The sequence below is a fragment of the Peromyscus californicus genome, unplaced genomic scaffold (genome assembly GCF_007827085.1).
Source record: "Peromyscus californicus insignis strain IS unplaced genomic scaffold, ASM782708v3 Scaffold_6__1_contigs__length_162567912, whole genome shotgun sequence".
Classification (NCBI taxonomy): Eukaryota; Metazoa; Chordata; class Mammalia; order Rodentia; family Cricetidae; genus Peromyscus; species Peromyscus californicus.
In genome coordinates this window covers 149,559,993-149,587,815 of record NW_026294584.1, presented here as the reverse complement: position 1 = coordinate 149,587,815, position 27,823 = coordinate 149,559,993, and the positions used below count along the sequence as shown (strand labels likewise).

Genomic DNA, 27,823 nt, shown 5'->3' with positions numbered 1-27,823 from the left:
CAGGCATGAGATCTCAAGTGCTGGGATTAAAGGCATATGATTCCCAAGCGCTGGGATTAAAGGTGTGCGCCATCACTGTCTGGCTCTGTTTCTCTCCTGGACTGAGTCAATCTTATGTAGTCCAGGGTGGCTTTGAACTAGAGTGCTAGGGTTAAAGATGTGTACCACCACTGCCTGGCCTCTGTGTTTAATCTAGTGGCTTGTTCTGTTCTCCGATCCGGCAAATTTTATTAGGGTACATAATATATCACCACTATGCTTTTCAGAATTTGACTTTTAATGATAAAGGACTGTAAAAATCAACTTATTTAGTTCACTCGACACATTGTTATTGACAAGCTACTCAGTTTCATCCTGTGGTTGAACATCTGATCATATTCCCTGAGCTTTTAATCTACTGCTCTCAAGGGAAGAAATGAAAAGAATGATGCTACATGCTATTTGTTCTTGGCTTTTGTTTTCTGAAAAATGAAGCCAACATCCATGTAGGAGTTCAGAAGAACAACTGACAGCAGGGTGTTTTCTGTAGACTGTGTGGTACACTCTCTGCCTAAAAGATTTCTATTTTATCCTCATCCTCAAACTAGCTTTCCCACATAAAGGCTGCATTTCAGAGTCGACTGAATATATCCTCTAAAACAACCAACCTAGAATCCCAAAGACTCTTGAGATTTGAGTTCAGAGCTACCCAAGAAGTTTTGAACAATTTGCAGGTGTTTCAAGCCAACCCAATCACAAGTCTAGTGAGTCAAACAAAACAAAACACAATTCTGAAATATAGTCAAAACTCCCTCCACACATTTAACAAATCTGGAATTATTCTCCCTCCACTGTGACCAGAGGTAAAATATTACTTTAAATTTGGTGTCTTTCTTCTTAGTTTTTTTTTAAATTCGTCTACATTTGTTTGTAGCCAGTATGATTTCATGTTTACTACATTAATAGCCTCATATTGAGTACTTCATTCTACAACTTGGTTTTAACGTTTAAAGAAATTTGAGATTTGACTAGCATGATACAAGTACTTTTTAGAAACTTTGAGTGTTTGTTTTGTAACTATATAAGTTATCCAGTTTATTCTTTTAGTCGAGGTCCTGCTTTCAATTCTGATAATACAGTTTTGGTAACCGTGTTGACTCTTCTTCTTTAGCTAGAGGATGCACACATCTTCAACTGTATGAAATATTGCTAAAGAGTTTCTAACTGAATGCTGCTAGTATATGTAGCTAACAAAGTATGTATAAGCTCTTGGCCATATTCTTCTTAAGTGCACCCTTGTATCAACCTTTGCAACCTACGCAAAAAATTCACTCATTGTTTTAAGTTCTTGCTCATGAAGAAGGTTGAGTTTTTTTTTGTTTTTGTTTTGAGATGGGATTCATTTACATAGCCTCAGATGTCCCGGAACTCACTATGCAGACCAGACTGGCCTTGAACTCACTGAGATCTACCTGCCTCTGCCTCCTGAGTTCTGGGATTGAAGTTATGCATCACTACACCCTGTTGAAGAAGGCTGATTTTTTAAATAATAATAATTAATTTTTTTTATTGTCAGTTACTATCTTTTATTTTCAACATATTACTATTAGTTATTTATTAGTTTATTTTTAAATTATTGCTATTATTATTGTTATTGTTGTTACTGTGTGTATGATGTGCGTAGGTAGGCCCACTTGCCATGGACCTTGTGAACGTCAGAGGACAACTTTGTTGAATCTGTTTTCTCCTCTACTTTTATGCGGCCTCCTGGGATCTAACCTAGGCCATTAGGAATGTGTTACAAGTTCTGAGTCATCTCATAGGGACCCATAATTTATGGGTTTTGAAATATATCTATGAAGAATTCTTTAGGTCAGAATTAAGACTGTTAAATTCTCATAGATTTTGTATGTTAGACATTTCCCTTTATTCTTGATGGAGCTGGCTACAGAATTTTGGGAAGGCAGATTTCTCCTCAGTGCTTTGAAGCAATGGCTTCCCTGTGTTCCTACACCAATGACTGAGAAGCAGAGGACTTCTCTCCAGCTCAGGATGAAGCCCATGTGTTTTCCCTCTGGTACCTTCTAAAGCTATCTACTTACCCTTGATAATCTGCTATTTCATCCTCCTGTATTATTTACATATGACCTTATTTTTAATTACCTCACTAGGTACTTAGAATGCTCTGCTAGCCTGTGGATTTATCCCTTGAAAATTCTCATTCATCTCTTAAATATGGGTTCATCTTCCCTCAGCTCTGCTCAAATTATGGGGCATATGCAGTGTTATCACCCAACTGCCATCAGTATACAATTTATTCTGTTTATTCAGAGTTAAAAATTAATTTAAACAATAATTTTATCTTTAATTAGCTTCACTAATGGTCAAAGGGGTCCCAAAGACTGCACCACTCATCACAGACTACTGCCAAGGCTGCTGGTTACTCTTCACAACTGATGGTAAGGCCCTATTGTTGAAGGCAAAATTTCCTTATGTCGTTGAACACAAGCCAGCGTCCATCTAGAAGCTCCACCCCTACTGACTAGTGCTGATGGTGCTGGGAGGTACCCTGTAGGCTATGAGGGATAAAGATCATCATCCGTATCTCTCCCCTGCAAACCCTGGGGCTTGCACCTGCAACAGTGACCAAATGTTATGAAAGCAAACAACCACTTTTTTATTTAAGGCCCACTCCGTGAAATGAAACCCATGCCTGATACTTCTAAAGTGACCAAGAACCATGGGACCTAGAAGAAATCCTACCATTATTATTCTGATAAGGGAGCATAGAAATAAAATGACACCTCATGACGTATTACCATATGCATAGAGCAATGCATCACTTTGCCCTCCTCAGAGAAGCTTCTTCTTGCAGTAAATGGGATGGGCTTGTTTCAAGGAAAATGGTCCCCCAAAGGGAGTGGCACTATTAGAAGGTATGATCTTGTTAGAGTAGGTGTGGCTTTTTGGAGGAAGTGTGTCACTGTGGGGTTGGTCTCCTTTGCTCAAGCTACACCCAATGAGACAGACTACTTCCTGTTGCCTTTGGGTCAAGATGCAGAACTCTCAGCTTCTTCTCCAGCACAATGTCTGCCTGAATGCTTCCTTGCTTCCCTCTATGACAACAACGGACTAAACCTCTGAAATCAGTGAAAGTAAGCCATCCCAATTAAATGTTTTCCTTTATAAGAGTTGTCATGGTCATAGTGTCTTTTCACAGCCATAGAAACCATAACTAAGACAGTTCATGACACAAACACCCACAACTAGACAATGCATAGAGAGTGAGAAACTTTGGAGGACTCAGTCTTAAACAGGAAATCTTTATCTAACCCTTCCCCTCAATGCCCAGGGATCTATGTAGAAGAGAAGGCAGGAAGATTGTAAGAGCTAGAGGTGATGGAGGACTCCAAGGAAATAGCATCTTCCAGATACAACAGAGCTGATACACATATGCATTCACAGAGATTGTGGCAGCATGCACAGGGCTGTATAGGTTCAAGCCAGATGGGGTCCCCGCCCTGAGACAGGGAGGTGGACCGAGTCCCACCCTTAACAAGAAGCTATTTGCAAATGATACCTCCTTGCAAAGGGAAAATCAGTTTTCTCCAATGAAGTGTAACTGGGTATATCAGCCATACTAGGGGCAGGCCCCATACAAAGAAATAATTGGCCAACACAAAACAGTCTGCTTTTGTTTCATTTATTTTGTTTTTTTTTTTGTCTTATTGTTTTATTTCTGTCTGTTTCAATTTCTTTTTAGAGAGAGAAAGAGAAAAAACATGATGTTGGGTGGGTAGGGAGGTGGGAAGAATCTGGGAGGAGTTGGGGAAAGGGAAAAATCATGATCAAAATACATTGTCTGAAAAATATTTTAAATAAAAAATCAGCAAAATAAATTTTAATTTAATGTAAATAATTATTTTTTATTTCAAAAGGTTTAAATTCCATTATATATTCTATGTATTTCATTTATGACATGTTTTGTTTGGTTATTGCTGGAAAATGAAGATTATTCTGATCTTTATGTCTGTGAACATTGCAAATATACTGTCAAGTTTTGCTAAATTGCTATTTTAAATAGAATCTGACCTATATTGTGTGTTTTATGTCTGTCACTGTGAGTGTAGGTTTCTTTATGTGACTTAAAACATGGGCTCTAGGCTTATTGTTCATTTTTCGCCTCTGATACAGTTCAGCCATTGTTCCCTCTCAACTACCACGGCCACCAGTCGTTCTGGGGTCCTTCATATTGCTTTGTGCTTGCTATAGACTTCTACCAAGTCCAGTGGTGAGGCTTCGTCTTGGCACTGAGATTGGCTATGTACCCTGTTCTAGGTGGAAAGTCCAGCTGTGCCTGGTTTGGGGTGGCATATTCTGATTCTTTTACCAACTGGAGCCCAAACTCAGGACTATCCTTTCTGTATCTGGAGTCCAGAGGCCCAGTTCAGTAAGACCACCTCACTTGGGTTTCCGTTTCTTTTTTTCTTTTTCTTTTTCTTTTTCTTTTTCTTTTTCTTTTTCTTTCTTTCTTTCTTTCTTTCTTTCTTTCTTTCTTTCTTTCTTTCTTTCTTTCTTTCTTTCTTTCTTTCTTTCTTTCTTTCTTTCTTTTTGGAGCTGAGGATCGAACCCAAGGCCTTACGCTTGCACTAAATCCCCAACCCCGAGTTTCTGTTTCTTTTATGACTTGGGGACAAGTGTGCACTTGAACTTGGGCCTCTCACGTTCTTTTGTTTTATGGAAAGAGCAAAATGTAGATGACTGAGCAAGAATTTGCTGTCCTCTTTTGACTAGCTATCCCAATATTAATCGATCTTTGTTTTTCTTTTTGTTTTTGTTTTTGTTTTTGTTTTTTGAGACAGGGTTTCTCTGTGTAGCTTTGCGCCTTTCCTGGAACTCACTTGGTAGCCCAGGCTGGCCTCGAACTCACAGAGATCCGCCTGGCTCTGCCTCCCGAGTGCTGGGATTAAAGGTGTGCGCCACCACCGCCCGGCTGTTTTGTTTTTAATAAATGATAAAAGTGTGACACACAGTAAGGTCTTGTTTTCTTCCAATTAAATATTTGACATAATCTTAAATCATGTTTAGATTTAGGATATTTCATGTTCCTTAATTGTCTTTGAGCCATTCCCAGCAGTCAGGAAGGAAACTGGTGTGCGGAGGTGTGCAAAAGGTATTTAAATTTTACTTTCCAACATACAGCACCAGCATATACAACCGTAGGGCTTCTCTGCAGGTCACACATTCAGAGAGAAAGTTACAGGCACATTGTGTATCCCCTGTAACCACACCCACTTCATAGTGTCCACAGGCATCTTTACTGTGTCCAGTAACGGTGTTCCCATCAGGAAATCGGAAAGTTCTGGCTGTGGTTCTCAGAGAACACATGAATGAAGATCAAGAAGCCGGTAGCCCATGCTTGACCGTAACTGCTGACAGCAGAGGGACATCTGCCTGAGATGGCTCCACTTTGCCAACTAAAACCTAAGGAAGCAACTGGGTAATGGCCTGGCCCTTGACGGGACAGACCTAAGCACCTGTTTCCACTGGGGTAGTTCTCTTGAGGAAGTTCTCTTGAGACATGATTATACCCTCCTTTCTGATGGCAGAAATGGGAGAAAAGACTGGTCCTGAATCCCAGGCACAAGCTACTGCTTCATGTCTAGAAGATGACTGGAGACCCGACCTGTGTGTCTCTAAATGGAACCCCGAGGTATGTTGGCCACAGTCACCTCGGATTCAGGAGAGACGGCAGCCATCAAGCCACTGCCTTGGTTCATGCCGGCAACACTTTTTCCTTAGGACGTTTGAACAGCGTCCTGAGTTCCTTCTCCTCTTTTACCTCACTTCCAGTTTTGTTTCCTCTCAGCACATGTAAGTCCAGAAGCCATTTGATCCTCTCCTTTCAGTCAGTGTCTCTGTCAAAAACCGGGACCCCGACCTCAGCCACGTTTCCCGACTCAATTTGAATTTTCCTTTGTTTCTGATGCCGCAAGTCATTTTCTGTCTCAAGTCATTGGTAATGCTTTTATCTATTGGTCATATGTCATATTCTGTTGATTTTGTATTATTAGTCAGAGTGAGAAAGACACATAATTTTATATATTTCAAAAACATGTACATTTTAAAAACAGTACTTGGTCGGCACTATTATTATATAGGGTAACAAAAGATTAGTCTGGACAACCACAGCATACTAAGCTAAATCTGAACTGCAAGTTGCTTTTATGTGTCTCAGGAAAGAGTAGTGGGATTTTCATTTTTAAGAGGTTCATGGGAATCAGAGAAATAGTAACTCGTGACACATGAAAATGATTTGAAGTTTAAAAATTTTGTATCTACAAAGTAGTTTGAGAGCAATGCCCTGCTGACTCATGGCTACAATGCAGAGCATGTGGCCTGTAGTTTCATGTCTATGTTATCCAGGGCTTTGTAGAAAAGGGGTTGTCCACCAGAATGGGTGACAGATCTGAAAACAGAGGGAATTCACTTCTGCTCCAGGCTGCACCTGTGACATCAGATGTCTTTGACAGTCTGCTCAGCCTTTGAACCACCACCCTGGGGTGCTGCTTGGTAATTTGTCCATTGTCTGGGCAAATTCGATGTCTTTCAGCCTGGGGTTGTGCTACCAGAGGCTTCCCCAGTGAAATCACCTCCTGTCGTTTCCTCGATCTGTCTCCATTCTGTATCATGTGAAGTCTCAACTCCCTTGCAGGGCTCTTAAACGCTCTCCCTGTATTTCTGGCCACCTCTCCTGAATTATTTTGGAGCACCTGTCTGCAATTGCTGCTGAACACTCTGGCCATGCCTGATTAAAGGCATTTTTATGTACCATTATTTTTCTAGGACCTTGGCCGTGATAGAGAATATGCTCAATAAATAGAATTAAATAAATCACTTATTTATATTCATGATAGGGATAGATGACTAATACGCCCATGGGCTGTTTCCATGTGTCTCCTGCAGACTTGACAGCCTGGCATGGGACATGGGAATCAATTGCATGTGTCTAGCATTTTCCCAGTTTCTAAGAAATTATTCCCAGGTATTGTGTTTTCTGCCAAGAAACTGCCTCTTTCTCCTGAAGTGCACGCATTATACTCAACCGTCATCATCAGTTAAATATTCACTGGTGTTAGAGCCTATGGGTTGCAGGGCTCTTTTGAACTGACCACATGAGTCTGTTGTACCCAATTTATTCTTTGTGAGCTCCACAGACTTTCTCTGTGAGCTCCACACTCAGAACAACTGTACCAAAGAATCTAAGTGCTGCCCCTGGGTCACCTGCTCTGACATCATGTGGCTGATGACTGCAACAAATGTCCTTTCTATCCTCGAGAGCAGTGTGTCAGTCCTGTGAGCAGGTACTGCAAGTGATTTAGGAGTGTAAAACTTTAAAATGGGAAGATGGTGGGGTATGAATTAGGAGCTCATTAATTGTTATATATTATATATTATATATAATAATAATCCTAATATTATAGGCGTTTTAGGGGTCAAAATTAGCCTTAGTCATCATGTTATTAAATTCTCTCTTTCATGATACACACCCATATACTACCTGATGCTGCTTCAAGCCTAATGCCAAAATATTTGTACCTTTATATATAATTCTCATATTCCCATTATCATCTCTTCTGGAATCTGAAGAAGTAGACCCAAGCCTTTAAAACAGAACACAGTACTGCTGGGGAAATGGCTCAGCCGACTGAGTTTGATCCCCAGAACCCATAGTAAAAGCCCAGAGTGGGGACTGAGAGATGGCTCAGTGGGAAAAGGCACTTGCTGCCAAGCCTGAGGACTTGGATTTAATCCCTGCAGCTCACATAAAGGTGGAAAGAGAAAATATATTCCTGCAAGTTGTCCTCTGACCTCCAGATGTGTGTGCACGCCTGTACAGACACACAGACACAAACACACAGAGAACACAGAAACACACACACACACACACACACACACACACACACACACACACACACACACACACACGAGTAAATGAATGTAAAAATAAAACACAAAGTCAGAAGTGATAGTACATGCATGCAATCCCAATGCTGGTGAGGTGGAGGAAGGTTGATCCCTGGGCCTTATTCTTTAACTATTCTAATTGAACAGGCAAGCTCCAAGGCAACAAGAGACCCTGTCTCAAAATGAAGATGAATGGTGCTCCCGAGGACAACCCCAAGATAGCCCTCTGGTCTTCACAGGTACTCATGTGCACATGTAAGCAAGTGTGGAGGTTGATTGTACCTCACTTGGTGCCTCATTTATGTTGCAGGGTATTTGTTTACACTGTGTGAAGAGTGTCGCTCGCTGTGATTGGTTTAATAAAAAACTGAACGGCCAGTAGCTAGGCAGGAGAGAATAGGTGGGACTTCCAGGGAGAGAGAGGAACTCTGGGAAGAAGAGAGGTGGGGAGACACCAGAGAGATGTGAAACAAGTAGGACATACAGAATAGGAGAGAGGTAAAAGTCACACAGCAGAATGTAGATTAATAAATGCAGGTTAGTTTAATTTGTAAGAGCTAGTTGGGAACAAGCCTAAGCTAAAGGCCAATTTTTCATAATTAACAGTAAGTCTCTGTGTCAATATTTGGGGTTGGTGGCTGAAAAGACAGTCTGACTACACACCTGAATGTCTATGTTTCCTCCCTTCTTTCTGCTTCTTTTTTCTTTCTTTTTAAGTGACAGGGTCTCATGTAGCCCAGGTTAGCCTTGAACTTGACATATAGTAGAGGATCATGCTGAAATATTATCCTCCTTCCTCACTGTCCCAAGTGTTGGGACACTGGGATTACAGGTATGACTGACCACAGAGCCTTCAAATTTTCTTAATAACTGTCAGCCGAAGGGCTATAGCTTCCAACTGTATTTCTTTGGAGTTGCTCTGTACTTGCTAATAAATGTTGGGACAGAGCAGGTTTTGAGTTTCTACACCTTCTTTTGCACAATACCTTAATATCTGCCCCTTGACTTTCTCCTATTCATGCTGAACTACTTTGAGCTAGCATATATAGAACAGCTATTAAATTTCAGGCCAGGTGTTTATGAAACTATGCAACTGTGTAAAGCAGAATGTTGACTTCAAAGAGTTGGTTTTAGTTGTGATGCACCCACAGCTATGGCCTGAGTCTCAGCCAGGTTCATCTTTTCCTGGAACTTAAGACAGGGTTTTACAGGTGAGATTTCCCCTTAATTGAATTACTTTCCAGCTCTTTCCTCTAGCTCCATTAGCCTTGCAGGTTGCGGGTCTGTGCCATCGTTAATTTTCAGAACTTAATAATGATGCTGGGATTCTGCCAATGAGACTTTAATTAATTTTTGACACTCAGGTTAAAAATACATCTCCAACTTGCTTTTGAGTTCTTTCTTCTGATTGTTTCTCTTTTCTTTTTATCCTAACAGACACCGTCTCATTGTCCTTTTCCCTAATCATGTCCACAATGGTCCCATATAACCGATAGTTTAATGATGGCGGCCATTGAAAAGTTCACACTGAAGCACATGAGCAAAAGGAACTTTGATGAAGCATTCAATTGTTCTGATGACAAATCACTGTCTCACAGAGATTGCTCTTCCATGTACTCCGTAACATGTTATCTTACAATGTGATGCTAAAGTCAGAGAGCATGGTGAAAATCACCTGCAGTTGAAAACATTGCTAAAACCTTCCCAGTGGCAGCATCAGCTCCCCATTACATTTTATCTGTCGGCATTTTTCTTGGGCAGTGAAAGCCAAGGCTATGTTTAAGGTGAGATGAGGAATGGTAGCTGTTGTCTGTGTACCTCTAATTCCAGCACTGGGAAGGCTCAGTCAGAAGGATTGGGAGGTTGAGGCCAGCCCAGGCTACGTCAAGACCCTGCTTAATCACAAAGAACAAATAAACAGCAATATTTTTATGCCCTCACCTAAGAGTGTCAAACTAAGGTCAGGTCACCTAACTATGAATATAAACTCACTGTCTCAAGAATCAATTGCTTCACATAGGAGTACATGTTCTGGGATAACACAACAATCTAGATTATGGATTTAAGTTATGTGGGAGAAATTAGTATAGTCTAGTCATTAACCTGAATTTATCATTCAGTCTCAAAGTATATTGTCAATGAAGTTTACTCTTCTGATATAAAACATATTTTTTAAAAAAGTAATAGTGAATATGATCAAATTGGATAAGGAGTTATTTTCTTAATATAAGGGAGAGTGTTGAGCTGTCATTCGACCTCAAGCTAAACAGTCTTGCTATTCTGCTGGACTCTGTTTCAGCTATAGACTCATGAGGACACACTCAGAGGAGCACAGAGAATGACATCACAGGGTACTTACTTGTCAACACGGTGATTGATCTGGAGGGTTTGGTGACCACATTCCCGTTGACCACCACCAGAGTGATTATGTAATAAAGACCATGATAAGTGGCCTTAAAGACCACAGGAGGAGGCAATGTGCTGTTAAATTCCTCAAATTCAAAGAAATAGTTTTTGGACTCTCCAGCTACCCTCACAACGTACACAGATGTTGGGCTGACGATATCGGAAGCTTCTAAAGACACAACGATGTTGTTGTCATCTTGAACAGTCACGTGGAACATTGTAACAATCTGGTCAAGAGAAAGACAAGAGGTAGAAGTCAGAGCCAGGCCATGGACCATAAAATTATGCTGAGAAAATTTTTCTACAACAAACACTTATGGTAGCTATGGATATTTTAGTCACATAGCAAAAGGTAGGTTGCCCATCTCATGAAAAATGATCCCAGAGTTTTACAATAAACACATGATATTCCACTGAAAGTCTGTTTCCAGCTCATGGAGTATTTAATGTGAAAAGCACACAATACACATCAGATGGATGAGCAAATGACAAATGATGTCACTGTCAGAGTTAATTTCCAGTGAGGCTCTGTGTTCTGATAAGTGGGAGAAGTGTTTGAGCAAACACTATTTCAGAGGAAATCTTCTCAAGGTAATTATTTCCTCTCTTTTGCTCACCTGTCAGTTCTGAAAGTAGAGAAGATGTCAGGACAGAATCCTGGGAAGATGATTCTCATCATTACAAATTATCCAGCCCTTAAGCAGAAAAGCCATGGTAAGAATCAACCATAATGCAGAGTCATGGGTGCCTGAAATTGTTCCTTCAAATCTTCAGATAAGTTTAGGGGCTGGGGATGTAATTCGGTTGGTAGAGTGCTTAGCTGGCATTCATGAAACTAGATTCAGTCCCAAGTATCACATACAGACACATGAAGATTACTAGTTAGAGAAATAGTTTAGGAGAGATGTCTCAGGAGACACAGCTCAGGAGAGAGCTTTTAAGACCATTTGCTGCTCTATTGTGAGAACTGGAATTCCATTCCCAGCACTCACATAGTGCAGCTCACAACTGCCTGTAACTCCAACTCCAAAACATAGCTGCATGCACACACAGACTCAAATCACACACACACACACACACACACACACACACACACACACACACACACACACACACACACGCAAATAAAAATAAACCTTTTAAAAATGTGTAAAGTACGTTTGAAAAATCATTTGTATTATTGGCCTAAATGTCCATTTTTGACTCTGTACAGACTCCAAGGGCAGAAATAATTCCTCTCTGGTTGCAACCAAGACTCATGTGCTTTGTATCACATACTGCTTTGATTCTTCACACATTTGGTGACCTGTATAAGTTATCTCACTACCATAAGCCCCAGATTTTAGCAGGTGCACAGAAGAATGGCTTCAAGTAGTTAACCATCCACCCAGTGTAGGTGACATGATCAACACTACATAGAGCATCTACAAATGATCTCACTGCATGCAAGATATTTGTCATGAGAGAGATATGTTACTCTCCATCTCATTTTCTAATTGCAGATCAGAAAGGTTAGAGTCCTTTCTCAAGGTCATAAATTCAAAACCCAACCCCCCTATTTGTTCAGTACACTTATTATTGTTCCCTTCACTTATTTCCTAACACTGACTTTATCACACAGACCATAAATGAAAGGATCAAAGGCCTGCTAATTGTTTCAATTACATGTGGACATTTCTTAAAATTAATCTATGTATTGAATTTTGAATGACATGTTTTCAGCAACTAAATTGAACAGAGTATATATTAATGTTCTAAAATAGTCTATAGAGAGCTAAAAGTGTACCAGTATTTTTTTTCTTTTGAACATATTTTTATAGGCATTAGTACTTACACAAGATATCAGGCATTAGTAGGTATTTAGTTCTATCTTCACATTAAATAGGTTAGATTGTGTTCATGGTATTTTAACCATACTAGGTTGTTAGGTGATGTATGTCATCTCAGGTCAGGAGTAGTAACTTATTTATAGGTTGTGTCCACAGCTCCAAGATCAGATCCTGGTAGGTGCTGGCTACACCTGCTGTATGTGGCCATGTTTGCAATAGAAGATGGTTTCTGTGAACGAATCCTAACTTTCTAGTTATCACATTGTTTCTCACCCTCAGACATGGGACAGTAAACTCTTGCTTTGGGGGTGCCTTAGTCTCTCTGCACACAGAAGACATTGAATCTCCAGCCTCTTGGTCCTCCCAGTGAGCACAGTCCTTGGGTGATGTTGGTCATGCTCATGTGAAGGACAGGACAGTGCAGGACTGACCTTCCACCATCGGAGTGAGGTGAGCAAGCACAGACACATTCAACCTTTCTGTCTCCAGAGTAGACTCCCTGCTATTAGATGCTGCTGTCCTAATCAGACAACTGTCCGGACAGCTGCATTCAGTGGCTACTCTCAGCCTGTCTTTTTCTTGCTGAGGAGAACCTGAGACACGTCCCTTAGTGGCCTGAAGCAGCAGGAAGGTGTACTGGGGACAGGGAAGGCTGTGAGGGAAGGAAAGGAGGATTCAAACACAGACCAGCCTCAGAACGAGATTGCACTTGATGATTTCCATGACTCTGTTCATGAAATGTCTAGTGAATTGGACACTCTGGTGATAGATAAACCTTCTAATTAGCTGATGACTGATGAGAAAAACATTTAGATTTTAAATTATTGAAAAAAATGATAAAATGTGTTACCTTTTTCATAATAGTTTTTACGTAAGTATATTACATAATTAACTTGGAATCTCAGAATTTTTGTATCTTAGTCACCTAAAATAATTATTCTCTCTAGTAAACACTATTTTCCATAGATCATATATATATACATATATATATATATATATATATGGATTTACAGTGGATATTTGGATCAACAGCTGTAAGTTTCATTTGGGGAAAAGAAAAATAAAATTTTCTTATTTAATTTTTTTATTATTCATCTCTTTCATGTGCAAATGGAAGTTTTTAGCACATAACAACAATGCAAATGTCCTGTTAACATAAATATAGAAAAGCCAAGCACTGGATATTTAATAACACTCAAATCTGGCTTTTGTGTCTCATTGATTATAGAAGTTGGTTCACTAACTCAGAAAACATCAAGTTTACAAATATCAAAGTCATAATTATAAAGAATTTTTTGCGCCATGTCTCAGCCAGCCAGTAGCCAGGGTGGTCACAGAGATAAGGAGGGAAAGCCAGAGGCACATTCTGTGTTTGAGTAGATGTCTAATGTGTCACGATGCTTTACAGACAGTGAAATCTTCCAGAAAAGGGAGTAATCTTCCAAATGCTAACGGCAGCTTTGGCGATGATTGTATCAGCTATGAAAATAAATCTTGGCCCATGCACTCCAAGGTTGCCAAAAATAAGTCAGAGTGGCTAATCAGATTCACTGGCTGGAACTAATAAGGATGGGCAGTGGGCCAAGTGAGAGCGAGGCGCTGAGCCTAAAAGGAGCCTGGTCTCGGCTGTTGCCTTCTTCCTGGTCCATGCTACCTCAGATTGTGCTGGGATCTACCTGTGCTCAGGAGAAGAGTCTGACTGTGTGCTCCAAGCATGAGTTCTCTGCTAAGAGCGAGAAGGAATAGAAGTAACTCTCCTTGATTCACGTGGTGACTGTGAAAAGACCTTAAGGAAAATTTTTTGAGGCTGGGTGCACCAGTATTGCTTAACTCTGCAGAAACATTTTCTCCTGAACTTCCTTTACATAACACATTTTAGAAGGTTTGTTTGTTGTTTGAGAGTTTCATACATTTATATGATGAATTCTAGTAGTTCTCATCTCCATTCCCCTCCTCAGTACTCCTTCTCACCAGCACATCCCCAGCAACTCCCCCTTCTACTCTCCTGTCTTGGGTTTGTGCAGAGCCACTGAGGTTAAAAAGCACTGTTGGCCAGAGCAGAGGTGAGAGGTCATTGACTGGAGCCAGGAGAGCTCACCAACAGTTACACTACTGAAGAAAGTGATGCCCCTCCCTCCCCAACAGCTGTTAGCTGTCAATCATCCATCTCAGTGGGCGGGGTCTCCCGGGGTGAAATGACAAAACCAAGTCTAGACCCATATCTCCTCATACCTCTTGGGATGCATGGTTCATGAACTAAAGATCAGCTCTTGGGGGCAGCAGCTGGGGCCTGAGGTCTGGCTATAGCGAGAAGTGGAAATTCAGGAGCCTGTGATTGGTCCATAACTGTTCTTGGGGGAGAGAAGCTCCTGGAGGTAGGGTGAGAAACACTCCTAGAGAGGCTTTAGGGTCTTGGATGAGGAAACAGATTGACCAGAGACCAATCGGGTTCTAGTAAGCAGTCCACTGTCCCAAATAAAAGTAGTAATGGCTACTATTTGACAAGCTTTTGTAATGAACATTTTTATATGTGAACTTTCTTTTACTCCTTAAAGCAGTTATCAGACATAAGTATTATCTCCAGTTAGTACAGTGAGATAAAATAATTTGTTTACATCCGTAGCATGGGCTTGGAGTCAGAGGGTTTGCACTGGTATTCCTGCTCTGCAGTTACTACCTGTGAGTGCCCAGGGATGTCCAAGGATGGCTGAACTTCATTTTCATGATGTCTAGAATAAGGAAATACTATAACTCATGAATTGTGTGTGTGCATGAAGAGAGTTCTACAGCATCCAACACAATGCAGAATGATAACTAAATTCCATCACTCACTATGCACTAGTAAGAAACATAAAAGACATTTTCTTATCAAGTTGTTGTGAATGTAGGAATGAAATGGCAGTTTACTGTACTGAATGACATAGTGATATTTCCTGACATTGTGGAGATATAACACTTCTGAGGAAAGAATCAGATCTGGCATTTTTAAACACAAAAGAGACTGTGATGTTGAGAGATGTGCCAAGATTTTACATGACATAGAAGGGCATCACACTAGCCATGTGCCCAATTTTATATTCTGTGAATAACTTCAGATATATTTTCTTGTTGAGTCATCAAAACACCCAACTAAGTTGTTATCTCAACTCATGGGTGAAATTTCTGAGGATCAAAGCTAATATGTGGATTTCTCAAGGCAACTCCTACTGTGTGAAGGAATGGGCACCATCCCAGTTAACTTATCAATCACCTCAGCTCAGCTTAGAGTCACCCGAGAAAGAGGTCTCATTTGAATGATTGCCCAGATTAGACTGATCTATGGAGGAGTATCCTGATTGTTAATTGCTGTTGGAAACCCACCCCAGCGTGACATCACCGGTCTCCAGACAGGTGGGTCTAGCCGTATAAGAAGCGGGTTTCTTCCATGGTTTCTGCTTGGATTTTTGCCCTGACTTCCCTGTGATGGACTGAGACCTAGGAGTGGAATGAAAATAAACCCTTCCCCCTCTAAGCTGCTTCTGATCAGAGTCTTTTATCACAACAATAGAATGAATCTAGAATGTGTACTCAAGGAAATTCTTTCAGCTACAGATTTTGTGACTTTTTGTTATGCCACTGTCCCCACACTGTAAGGACCTGAAGAAAGAACGATTTCCCATATGTAGTTGATGGCAAACTTCCTCAGCACAGATCACCGTTGACTCCTCTAGATTATGTTTGGTAGATGATTGGGAAATATGGTATGAAAAGAGAAAAAAACTTTGAAGATTAACAGACTTGAATTCAAATTCCACTTCATAGCTATTGTCCCATTTTAATTCTTCCCAGGTGTGTCCAACCTAGTGCTGTGGATATCACTCTGTATAAATAAAACTCTGATTGGCCAGTAGCCAGGCAGGAAGTATAGGCAGGACAAGCAGAGGAGAGAATTCTGGGAACAGGAAGGCTGAGTCAGGAGACACTGCCAGCCGCCACCATGAGTACCAACATGTAAGATACTGGTAAGCCACGAGCCGTGTGGCAAGGTATAGATTTATAGAAATGGGTTAATTTAAGATATAAGAACAGATAGCAGGAAGCCTGCCACAGCCATACAGTTTATAAGTAATACAAGTCTCTGTGTGTTTACTTGGTTGGGTCTGAGTGGTTGCGGGACTGGCAGGTGAGAGATTTGTCCTGACCACGGGTCAGGCAGGACCAAGAAAATTCCAGCTACAACCTGGGCATGGCTATGAATTCAGAACTCAACACATTCGTAGATGACAATGTCATATTACTGTGCTGAAAGGTTGGATATCCTTTTGGTCTTTGTTGTCTCAGGTAAGTGACAGAGATACTAAAACCTATTGTGAGTACTATTTTTGTGGAGGGAGATGATTGAGATTATAGCTACATTTTACCTACCTTACTGCTAGAAATTTAGTAGATCCTCCCAAACTAAGGTCAAGCATCTCCCACTACATTTCTATTTTTTTTAGTGTGTGTGTGTGTGTGTGTGTGTGTGTGTGTGTGTGTGTGTGTGTGTTTATGTGTATGTGTGCGTGTGTGCACACACCACAGCTTTTGAATGGATGTCATAGAATGACTGGCAGAAATCAGTTCTCTCTTTCCACCTTGTGAGTCAGAGGGATTGAACTCAGGTCATCAGTCTTGGTAACAGGTACCTTTATCCTAATGCTGCTAATATATTTCTGATTATCTCCTCACTGATTTTCTTTAGACTATGTACATTTTCAAAGCTATATCTTTTCTATAGGAAAAACACATGAACCAGTAATCCTAACTTTCAGTCCATTTACTCACTCATTAGTGCTATGCTTCTGTGGCATCATGAACAATAGAAGCCTGCATTTCTTTTTCTCTTAGCACTGTGACAGCCCGAGCTCACCTATTTGAGTGAGGTAACCATGGAAACAGTGTTACTACTAATGGTGCCGAGAAATTTGGAAACCTGGAAGCTGTGCTTAGCTGATGATCAACAGGAGAGGAGGTAGATTTTTCATGCCAGGGGCCCACAAAATCCACATGATCTCAGCAGGTGAAAAACTGGTCACATTCTAGACACCTGTGACTTTCTTCTGGCTTAATGTGCTATGAGGAGTAGATGATGCTGATAGCTTAATTTTGCCCTTTTTGAGTAGAGTTTGGAAATGACTTCCCCTTGCAAAGATGCTTGGGAAATGCTGCTGTTACATTCACTCGCAAATACTGTTAGAGACAGCTGTGCAGAACTCTTGTTTTGGATGCCTGCGTTTAAATTTCCTCACAGCCATGAAGTATCTTTCTAACAGTGATGCCAGTTAATTAAATCCTGAAGACAGTTAACGAAGAGCCCAGCCTACTGCCCAAGAGCACCACTTGCTTGCCTTAGGTAGGACCCTTGTGGCATTTTCTAGTTCTGTCCTTCAATGACTTTTCCTTTTAAGTTGCTTAGGTTGGCAGCAGCATGTGAGATCTTTAAAGAAAATAGTCTCGAGTACTCATAATCACAAGGGCTCTTTAAAACATTTTCTGTATGCAGACGGAAAAGCCCAGCAGTTAGGGGAAATGGAAGGCAACACCTCACAGGCTTTGCTCAGTGTTTACTTTCAGATAGTAATGGTCTCAATCTGTGGTAAAAGCTGCTTCTTCGATGAGGGGTGAGAGGCCACACTTACTGTGAGCATAAAAATCTGCATTTAAATTGTTAGGAATTGTGATGTTAAAGTGGTAGTACTAGGTTATTATCTAAGATTCCTGACCTAACTATTTGTGGGTAGTTGGCTGTTTCCAGTGCTAGGCATATTTCCCCATTACATTGGCCTTTAGTCCAGTTAGACTGCTGTTGGTTATGCCAAGATATCAATGCCACAGTTGCACATTTAGAGATATTGATCTTATCATGCTGGTCATTGTGTTTCATAGTCGTCACATCAGGGCAGGTTCAGCAAACACCACTGAAAAGGGACTGGAGAGATCATAAGCCAGAAGACCAAGAAGTCTGCTGTGACATTTTTGTGTTCTACCTACGACAGAGGTGCTACATCCATGCAATCTCCACAATGACTGCCTAACAAAACCTTAACAATTCTAATACCAGTTGACACCCCAAAGTGGATGAGTAGATCTACCAGGGCCCATCCCTAGACGAAGAGCTATAGACAGCTAATGCTGAGAAAATGAGAATTAGTCTTCCCCAGGGATGAGCCCCCAGATGGTTATCTAACACCAATCGGTCAGTCCTTTAATCATATACTTATAAACAATGCCAAATGAACTAAGCATGCTCTGTTTATATATTTATTTATACACACACATATATCTATGTCTAGATATATATCAGTCAATGATGATTTTAAAAAAAGGGGCCATGGATTTGAGAAGGGCTGGAGGGAGGAGACAGAGGGGAGAAGTATAATTATATTTTCGTTAGAATAAAAGTTTTAAAAAGTTAAGGATCAATGCTAAGGCAAAAATAATCTACCCTTAGGTTATGAAGTAGGAATTGGCCAGATTCCCATTCTAAAACAAATTAAAAGTTCCTCTACACTGCCCAATGGCTCCAGAACTCCTATTGGGTAAAATAGCCACTTGGTAAATAAGGGAACACTCTGAGGGTCTGAAGAGAAGGATCTGGGCAAATGAACAAAACCATAAACAGCCAAACTGGTATTCTACTTACAAAACCAAATGGCTTTATTCCAGAAAGTGCAGGGAGAAATGAGAGACAAAGAGATAAGAAAGTCAGGGAGAAAAGAGCCAGCAAGACAGTGAGAAGTGGACGGGGCAGGCAGCCAATGGAAACACAGATGGCGAGGGAGCCAAGGCGCATTGTAAAGCTGGAAATGCCTAATGCTGTGTTTGAACATAGCAATTTAATCAGTAAATGTTTCCCTCTCCTGGGTTCCCAGTCTTTAGGAAGGTCTGTGGCTCTGACAGATCCCTGGTGTGCATGGGAAGCTTCCAGAGCTCCCTAAGGCTATGTTTTACCTTAGCAAGGTAGGGTGTAGAAATGGCCTCTGGAAGTTGGCACCCGAAGAGAGAGGAATTGGTGAGAATGAGCATTTCTACTAAGTTCGTAAAATATCTCATGGGGGTTTGCAACTTTATCAGAGTGGAGTGGATTTAAGGCCGCTGTTACAGGTGTCTGTGAGAAGGAAGACATTCCCGACTCCAGCATGAAGTGATGAATGGGGATAAGCAGAGGGAAGTGGGGTGGACATGACGGAGTGACTTAGGAATGAAATAACAGTAGCTCAAGTTTAAGTGGCCTTAAGAGCTTCAGAATGCATAGCCCTCTAATCCCAGTGACTTGGGCCGGTGTGTGATGGTTGCATTGTGGGTTTTATGTACACACACACACACACACACACACACACACACACACACACTTCACTAGCATATACAGGAGGATGTACAGGCAGATAAGGAAGAAAGAGGGTGACATAGCATTAGTTCAGTATGGCTTAATGGGTAAGTTGAATGAGTTACCCCTGGGCATCCTTGTGCAGGTGCTGAGCAAGGAACTGGATGTATGCGTTTAAGTAGAGAGGCCTGGTCCTAATGTTTAGTAGTAGATTCCACTACATGGTCTGTGACCTCTCCAGTCCTTGGCTTTGGACTAGGTTGATAGGCCCAGGCATAGAGCCTTGGGACTAGTCTTCATCTGTGTTTTCTTTCTTCTTTAAAATACTGGATTGGTGGCTACAGAGATGGTCAGGCTCTTAAGAAACCACACCACTCTTTCAGAGGAGTGTGCTTCCCAGCACACACATCAGGCAACTCACAAATGCCTGCAGCTCCAGCTCCAACAAATCCAATGCCTTCTTCTGCCCCCTACAGGCACTTAATTCACACACACACACACACACACACACACACACACACACACACACACACAGACATAATTCAAAAATAAAATAAAAAACAATTTATTGTTTGAAAATGGTAAACAAGATACTGGATTATGAAGAGTAACAGATTTAAAGTAACAGGCTCTTGATAGAACCGTATTATAAAAACAACAGGATTATGAAGGAAAACAACAGCATTTGAAAATAAGATAATTTTTGCTCTCTAGAACACAGATAAATGAACTACACTTCAGATGGGACTTCCTGGTCTGGAAAAGGAGGTCACTGCTTCTTTCCAGCATGACTCATGCCATGGTTTGAATTGAGTCTGTCCTGAGACTCATGCCAATGGCCACTGTGGTGGCCTTGGGAAGTGTGTGGTTTAAAATGCATTGGCTTTGTAAGAGGACTTAGCTCCTGCTCACGAGTAGGTGCTTGTCTTGTGACTCAGGTGCTTTTGAGAGCAGGTTGCTTAGAGTAGTTGTCTTCAACCTTCTTAATGCTGTGACCCTTTAATACAGCTCCTCGTGTTGTGGTGACCCCCAACCATAAAATTATCTTCGTTGCCACTTCATAACTGTAATTTTTCTATGGTTATGAATCATAATACTAAATTAATGTCAGATATGCAGGATATCTGATGTGGCACCTGTGAAAGGGTAGTTTGACCCCAGTGGGGTCGTGACCCACAGATTGAGAACTGCTACTGTAGAGTAAGACTGCCCCTATATCTCTCTCACGAATGCTTGCTTACCCTCCGCCTTTTTACCACACTATGAGATAGCATGAGACTCTCATTAGATGCTTCCATCTGAATATGGACCTACACTCCTTTCCTTTGTAAGTGAACCAGTCTCAGGTGTTTTTGCTATAGCAATAGAAAGACAGATGGAGACAACTACATTGGATGAAGGGTCCAACCTAGGTAGGACAGACCTGAGTCTGTTCTGAGTGTCCAGCAAATAGCAGCTCTAACCACGAGAATCGGATGGAAAGAAAGACTTAGGGAGAAGAAAGGCTTGCAGTTCTCACCCATTACTAATCGGAAGCTAGCCGGTTCTGGCTGTCAGTCAGAACCTTTCACAGTTTGCTGCCCTGGCTTCCTTACCACCACTGCTCCATCACAGTTTTCAAGAGCTCAGCTAACAGCCGAAGCTGGGCGGCATCTACCTGCCCCCAGTGCTCCTCGCCTCTGCAGTCCTGCTTTTGCGTTCCTTCAGGGTCAAGTTTTCCTCCCGTCACTGGTTGGCTGACGCCACGTCTCTATTTAAACAATTAACCTCGTTAGAGGCCTTTGGCAATTAGTCTTTTTTTGTAATCTTACAGCCTGCACGGAGACCTCCTTATTGTGATATATTGTGTACCCCAATAAAACTTGTCTAGGGATCAGAGGACAGAGCCAGCCACTAGAGGCCAGACAGTGGTGGCATACACCCTTAATTCTTTCACTCGGGAGGCAGAGATCTTTCTGGATCTTTATGAGTTTAAGGCCACACTGGGAACAGAGCCAGGCAGTGGTGGCACACGCCTTTAATCCTAGCACTTGAGATCTCATGTCTTTGCTTGGGAAGGACACACACCTTTAATCCCAGGAAGTAATATGGCAGGACACAGAAAGGTATATAAGGTGTGAGAAAACAAGAACTCTCTCTTGAGGCTGAGGATTTTGTAGAGGTAAGAATGTGGCTGGATGTTCTGTTTCTCCTATCTTTCAGCTTTCACCCCAATATCTGGCTTTGGTTTTTTTTTTTTTAATAAGACCGTTTAGCAATTTATGTTACACCTCCTGAGACATATCCATCTAGATGCCAGACCGTGTCTTTTCTCCTTTACCCTGGATCCTCCCACCTTCAATTGTCTATTTAAAGTATCTCAAACTGATACAAAGACGCAACGTGTTCAGACTCTCCGTAGGAAGGACAGTCAAACTGGGGCATTTTTCTTCTTCTTCATCTTTATTTCCCAGTTAACTTCAGTTCCCAGTGCGTGAGTGGGGTGTTCAGCCATCACTGATGCTATTCAGAATCAGAAGAAGAGGGGAACAACAATATGATATTTATGTTTTATAAATGAAGCTCAAAAATGCCCTTGTCTTTGAGAACAGCTGTAGAAGGACAGTCTGCAGTCGACTGTGCCGAGTGAAAGGCTCCATTCTTCCAAACATCGCACATGTCCATAAAGGAGCCTCTCACGCTGGGTGTTGGGACATGTCATGACTTTTACATGACATATTGAACTTGTTAATTTCTGTTTCACTGTTAAACATTTCCCATTATTGTATCTTTTAAAAAATGTAAGAAAATAGAAATTTTGCATCACCACAGAAATAATTATGAAAGTAGTTTGACAGTCAGATAATTGCTTTGGTATGGAACCTCATGGCAATGGTGAACTAGTCTGCAGGATTATTCAGAAACATTCCAGTCTCTTTCACAGAGTTCGTTGTTTATACAGTCAGGTGCTCTTGGCGGCTTGACACAGTGCACTAGGCCAATGTCCAACAGTCTACAGCATTTAAGGTAAGACATTTCCATTTATGAAGTTTTATTTGTTCATAATAAAGTCACAACCTTCACAGACAGCTGAGGGTGCAAGGGTCACTGTCGGAAACCAATGCCAATGCGCTGGAACTTCTGAGACTTGACTCTCCTATCCTGAATACCCTGAAAAGTAGCTTAAAAATCAAGTTTTCATTTCTTAACCACTTGATCCCCACCTCCTCCTGCTGTGTCTCCCATTTCCTCCTCTTTCTCTCTCCTCTTCTGTCAGCTTTGTGTCTGTTGGGTTTGTTCTGTATATAGGTTTCCTGGTGGATTTTAGCCTCACAGGTGTACAAAGCTGGTTTTGTTGTCTAACATAGCAATTCGCTATATGGAGTTTAATAAATGTTGCAAAATTAAATCCATCTCCATATATTCATTGATCTTTACTGTGACTATAGCTTATGCCTCATTGTCAGAGTATTACTTAGTGTATCTCAGTTTCTCTGTAGCACGAATCTTAAAAGGTCTTATTAATGAAAATAAACCTGGAGCAAAGTATTGGGGTGAACGCTGGTAGATCAGAGAAACAGAACAAGTCACAGCCACCTCACCTTGCCAGTTCCCCAGCTGATCCTGTTTCCTCAGACTGGAAGCTTCTGAGTCCTCATCTGAATGGATCTCAGGTGAACTTCTGCTCAAAAGCCTAAAAGCTGAACCAGTCTTCTAGTTCCTGGTCCTCACACCTTATATACCTTTTTGCTCCCTGCCATCACTTCCTGGGATTAAAGGCGTGAATCACCATGCCTGGCTGTTTCCAGTGTGGCTTTGAACTCACAGAGATCTGGATGATCTCTGCCTCCAGAAGGCTAGGATTAAAGGTGTGAGTGCCACCATTTTTTTTGGCCTCTATGTCTGTGTAGTGGCTTTTCTGTTCTCTGACCTCAGATAAATTTATTAGGGTGCATGATATATTGGGGAACACAATATCACCACATTTCTCTTTTGCTAAGGGGAAACCCTGTAATGATTGTGGATGGAAATGAAAAAGAAAAAGAAAAGACTTGGCCAAGCCAGGCAGGCAGTGAGATAGAGAGAAATGGAAGTGAATGGAGAGGAGGATGGCGTCCAACAGAGGAGAAAAACAAACTAAACGAAGTAGAAGTGATCAATGGGGACTAAAGGCCGATATCTTGTGCCTTTGCTGCTGTTACTTACTTGTGTTATTAATTTCTTGTGCTCTTACTTACTATTGGGCAGATAAAACTCAAGCTGAGCACTGGTTATATCTCACTTGTCTCCTTTTCTGCTACCGACTCTCCTCCTTTTCTCCCATGACGAGGCTACAATTTGTTTTTGACTTTCAGAGAATTATTTGTTCTTAACAACATGCAGATAAATCAGTGATACATCATCTGTCGCTATGGAAACTAAGACGTAATCAATCATCAGTTATGAAATCGCCATCCATTTACTTGGCTGTGCTTGTGTATGGAGAGTCAGACACTGGATGGGAAACAGGACTTGAGGACTGCCTTCATTTAATAAGTTTGCAGAGTGATGAATTAATAAAAGCTGAGCACATGTGTCATTTACAAGCTTTAGGAGATGCACATCAAATTCCCTTTTAGACAATAACTATTGGGATCTGTTTTCTTCAGTCATTTCTCCTGAGCTTTTTCTATTAGCTTAAGCTTGTAGGAAACAAATCATAGACTATTTGCTCACATAATTTATTAATATTTTATAATAATACAACATAATATTTTCCAAACATAGTTGTGCCTAATTTTTAAGAGGTAATAGAAATAATTACATATACTTAGTGTGTAACAGGGAGATTCTCTCTTTCATTTGGAATATGAAATACCATTAACATGATGCATTAGCTTAGTTGATTAATGGGTCTATTTTGGTGCAATCCATTTAGCACTCAAAGTGTGAGAGATTTTTACTTATCAAGTAATTATTATTTAAGCCCAAACTGACTGCTGTAATGAAAAAGAGAAATGAGTGATAACAACAATAGTTAGCCCCTGTTAAGTGCATAATATATGCCAGGAATTGTTTGCGGTGTTTCAGATGAGTTGTGCCTTTCTTGAAGCAATGTTTAGAAATTATTATTAATATCATTATCATCATCTAATCAATGACTATGAAGTAAACAACAGGAATTCAAATAGAAATTCAAGCAGTAATTTTACATTCTTACTTCATGCTCAATACAAGAGCATGTTTGTGAGCAAAAGAGACAAACATCTCTTGCCCTCACAGAAGTTAATTCTAAATAAATAGTAACTGTCATAATCAGCAAGTGTTATAAGGACAGAGTGCTATGGTATGAAGAATGCTTTATTAGCAAAACTTAACAGTTGAACTGGAATCAACTAGGTAAAGCATGTGGTGCTGGGTGGGGACAGAGAATGAATACATCAACCTTCCAGGAGTAGGCAGGACTTAGCAAATCATGCTTAGATGTAAGGGAGGTCCTCCATGGGTTTTAATGGTCTGTGCATGGGAAGACATGAGCAGCCTTCTTTGAGAACAAAGGTCTGAGTGGTAGTGTGTAACCTAGACAGGGAAAAGTAGAACTCTGAGATTTCATTCAGCCGAGGAAGCCTGAGGCCCATGACAAGGAATATCTTTTTCAAGGGCATACATAGGAGGAGAATGTTTCTCAAATATGGGTCTTCGTGGATTGAAGTCAGTGAAATTTATATTATAATATTTCAAGTTCTTGAACTTGTCAAAGCTGTTTGTTCTCCCTCTCTGCCTCAAGGGACAAAGCTTGCTTAGTTGGGCTTTCTGCAGACTCACTCCCTACAGACACTAAGGAGAATGGACAGTTGGACCAATGGTTGGAATTGAGGCTATTCGTGAAATTAGGTGATGATTTTCCAAAAGGTGATAAAAATTGCCTTCAGCATATCATTTTTAGATAACAAAGAAATAAAAACAAAAGCAAAACACTAGATGTTTTATCACTGTATTTGGTTATAAATGTACTTAAAATTACATTATCATAGAAAAATGCCTAAGCGTGTATTGTGCATTAGAACAGGACTTTTGGAACTTGAAAATCACAGAAAGAGAGGAAGCTTAGGATGGTATCTGGGAGTCTAAAGCTGTCAAAAAGCATCCTGAGGGGGACATCACTGCTGGACCAAGAACATACTTAGCCAGTGAGGCCTTAGTTTTCAATTTATATGCTCTAGGCATAAATCCTGCAGATCCAGGTAACCCACATATCTTTATTTTATTATTATTATTATTATTATTATTATTATTATTATTATTATTACTTTACCTTCTTGTTCAAGTCAACAAGAGTCATCTAGGCTAAAGCTACTCTAAGCAATTTTTGCCATAGTTGGGAGTTTTTTTCACCGTGAAGATGGGTGACTGTCTGGACAGGGTAATTCACAAATAATCCATTGTGAAATCTTCTTAGCTAGGTATGGCGTTCAGCCACCAGAGACACACACATACGAGGCTGAGAGGTTTGACTAGAACAAGGCAGCACTAGTCACGCACAAATCACTGTTATCTGTGCTCTTCACACAGTGGGGAAGTGGTCATCTGAGATCAAGTCATGCTATCAGCTTCACGATCTGTATTAACCTTTTACTGACCCTGTGCCTTGGTGTTTGTGCAATTGTTCATGTCAAGTTTAAGTTTAGAACTATCAACGAAAGGTAAATGGATAATATGTGCAGAAATTCTATGTGGAATAGAAGGTGGCAAATAATTAGGGTACTTGATGCCAGCAGACTGGTAGATCTTCCACCCAAAGACTCAAAAATTCAACAAGTAGCTCAAAGAACAATTTTCTTCTATGAGAGATTTGAAAGTGGTTGAGAAATGCCTTCATCCTGAGAAAATACAGAAACATCAATACCGACACAAGAACTTGAGATGTTCTTGATTCCAAACCCTTACCATTCCATGTGCTTGGGAGAGAGCAGCCTGATGATATCTTTAAAAGATTAACCTGGAAAAAAAAATGTTCAAAGTAAAGATTCAAGATTGGAACAAACCCTAATGAAGTTGAAGTATGTGAAGTACCTGGCAGAGAATTCAAACTGACTTTTGAAAAGACACTCAACAAGGTGAAGAGAAAAATATGTGAATGACATGAGAATTCAAATGAGAGATGAAATTTAGAAATTTACCAGGAAATCAGATCAGATGAGACCAATCTGAAGAACAAATAACTCAACTGAAAAGTTTACTGGAGGGGTCCAACAACATTTGGGATTAAGTGAAGGTTAAGACCAGCAAATCCAGACAAGCCATCAGATATTGTTCAGTTAAGGAGCAAACAAAGAAAATGATGGAACCTTAGGGGGCTTCTAAGACACGATCGGGTTGGCTGGCCAATGTCCACTCCACAATAAGAAGAAAGTTGAAAGAAGGAGACTTAATCAAAGAAACAATGGTTGAAAACAATCCATATCTGGAGGCAGAAATTTAGGAATCCTTAGAATTCTAAATAAGATGGACTTAAAGATATCCGAATTGAGGTACATTACAGTCAAGTTGTCAATCCAGACAAAATTTGATAGCAGCAAGGCAAGTATGACCACATACAACAGGTTTTCCAGAGGACTGCTAGAACATTCCTTAGCCAGTGATTTGCAGCCAGAACAAAGCAGGATGCCATATCACAGCATGGCAAACAAAGTCTGCCAATCAAGTGTACTGTATGTACAGCCATATTGTTGAGGTGTCATAGGCAAAGCTTCCCTGTCATTCCCAGAAGAGACAATCTCACAGCAGATTTCCGGGTCCTCTGGTTCTTACAATCTTTCCACTACTGAAGATGTCCCTGTGTTGGGTGCAGGTGTTGTTTTGTAGATGAATCCACAAATTGGATGCCTAACGAGACCTGAACACTAATATGGAATGCTAACATGGAAGGTCACCACAGACATAGAACTACAGAAAACTCAGGGATGCTGAGAGAGGGAAAATTGGTTTTCCCCATGGATGAAGCTCTATTGGCTATCCAATACCAAGTAGTCATCCCTGAAATCATACACACAAAACCACTGAATGCGCTGAGAATGTTGTATTTATGTGTTTATGCTATATATGCATATATGTAACAATAGCAATTAAAGAGAAAGTGGCCATGAATTCAAGAGAGGGCTAGGGGAGTCATGGAAGGTGTCAGAGGGAGGGAAGGGAAGAGGTTATGAAATAATTATATTTTAGTTTCCAAGACATAAAACTTTAAAATAAAAAAGAATAAAAAGTAGTCCACACTAAAAATAAATAAACAAAAGAATACTATAGATGACAACATTGGCCTTCAAAACTGAAGGCC

At 40.7% G+C, this 27,823-nt stretch overlaps 1 protein-coding gene across 1 annotated transcript in view; it reads right to left on the bottom strand.

Annotated features, from left to right (window-relative positions):
- The window catches only part of Ptpro (protein tyrosine phosphatase receptor type O), a 213,685-nt gene that overhangs the window by 91,682 nt on the left and 94,180 nt on the right, over positions 1-27,823 (bottom strand). Inside the window, exon 2 of the mRNA XM_052719820.1 lies at positions 10,307-10,580. Coding sequence (XP_052575780.1) covers positions 10,307-10,580 — 274 coding nt within the window. The remainder of the gene's footprint in view (positions 1-10,306; positions 10,581-27,823) is intronic.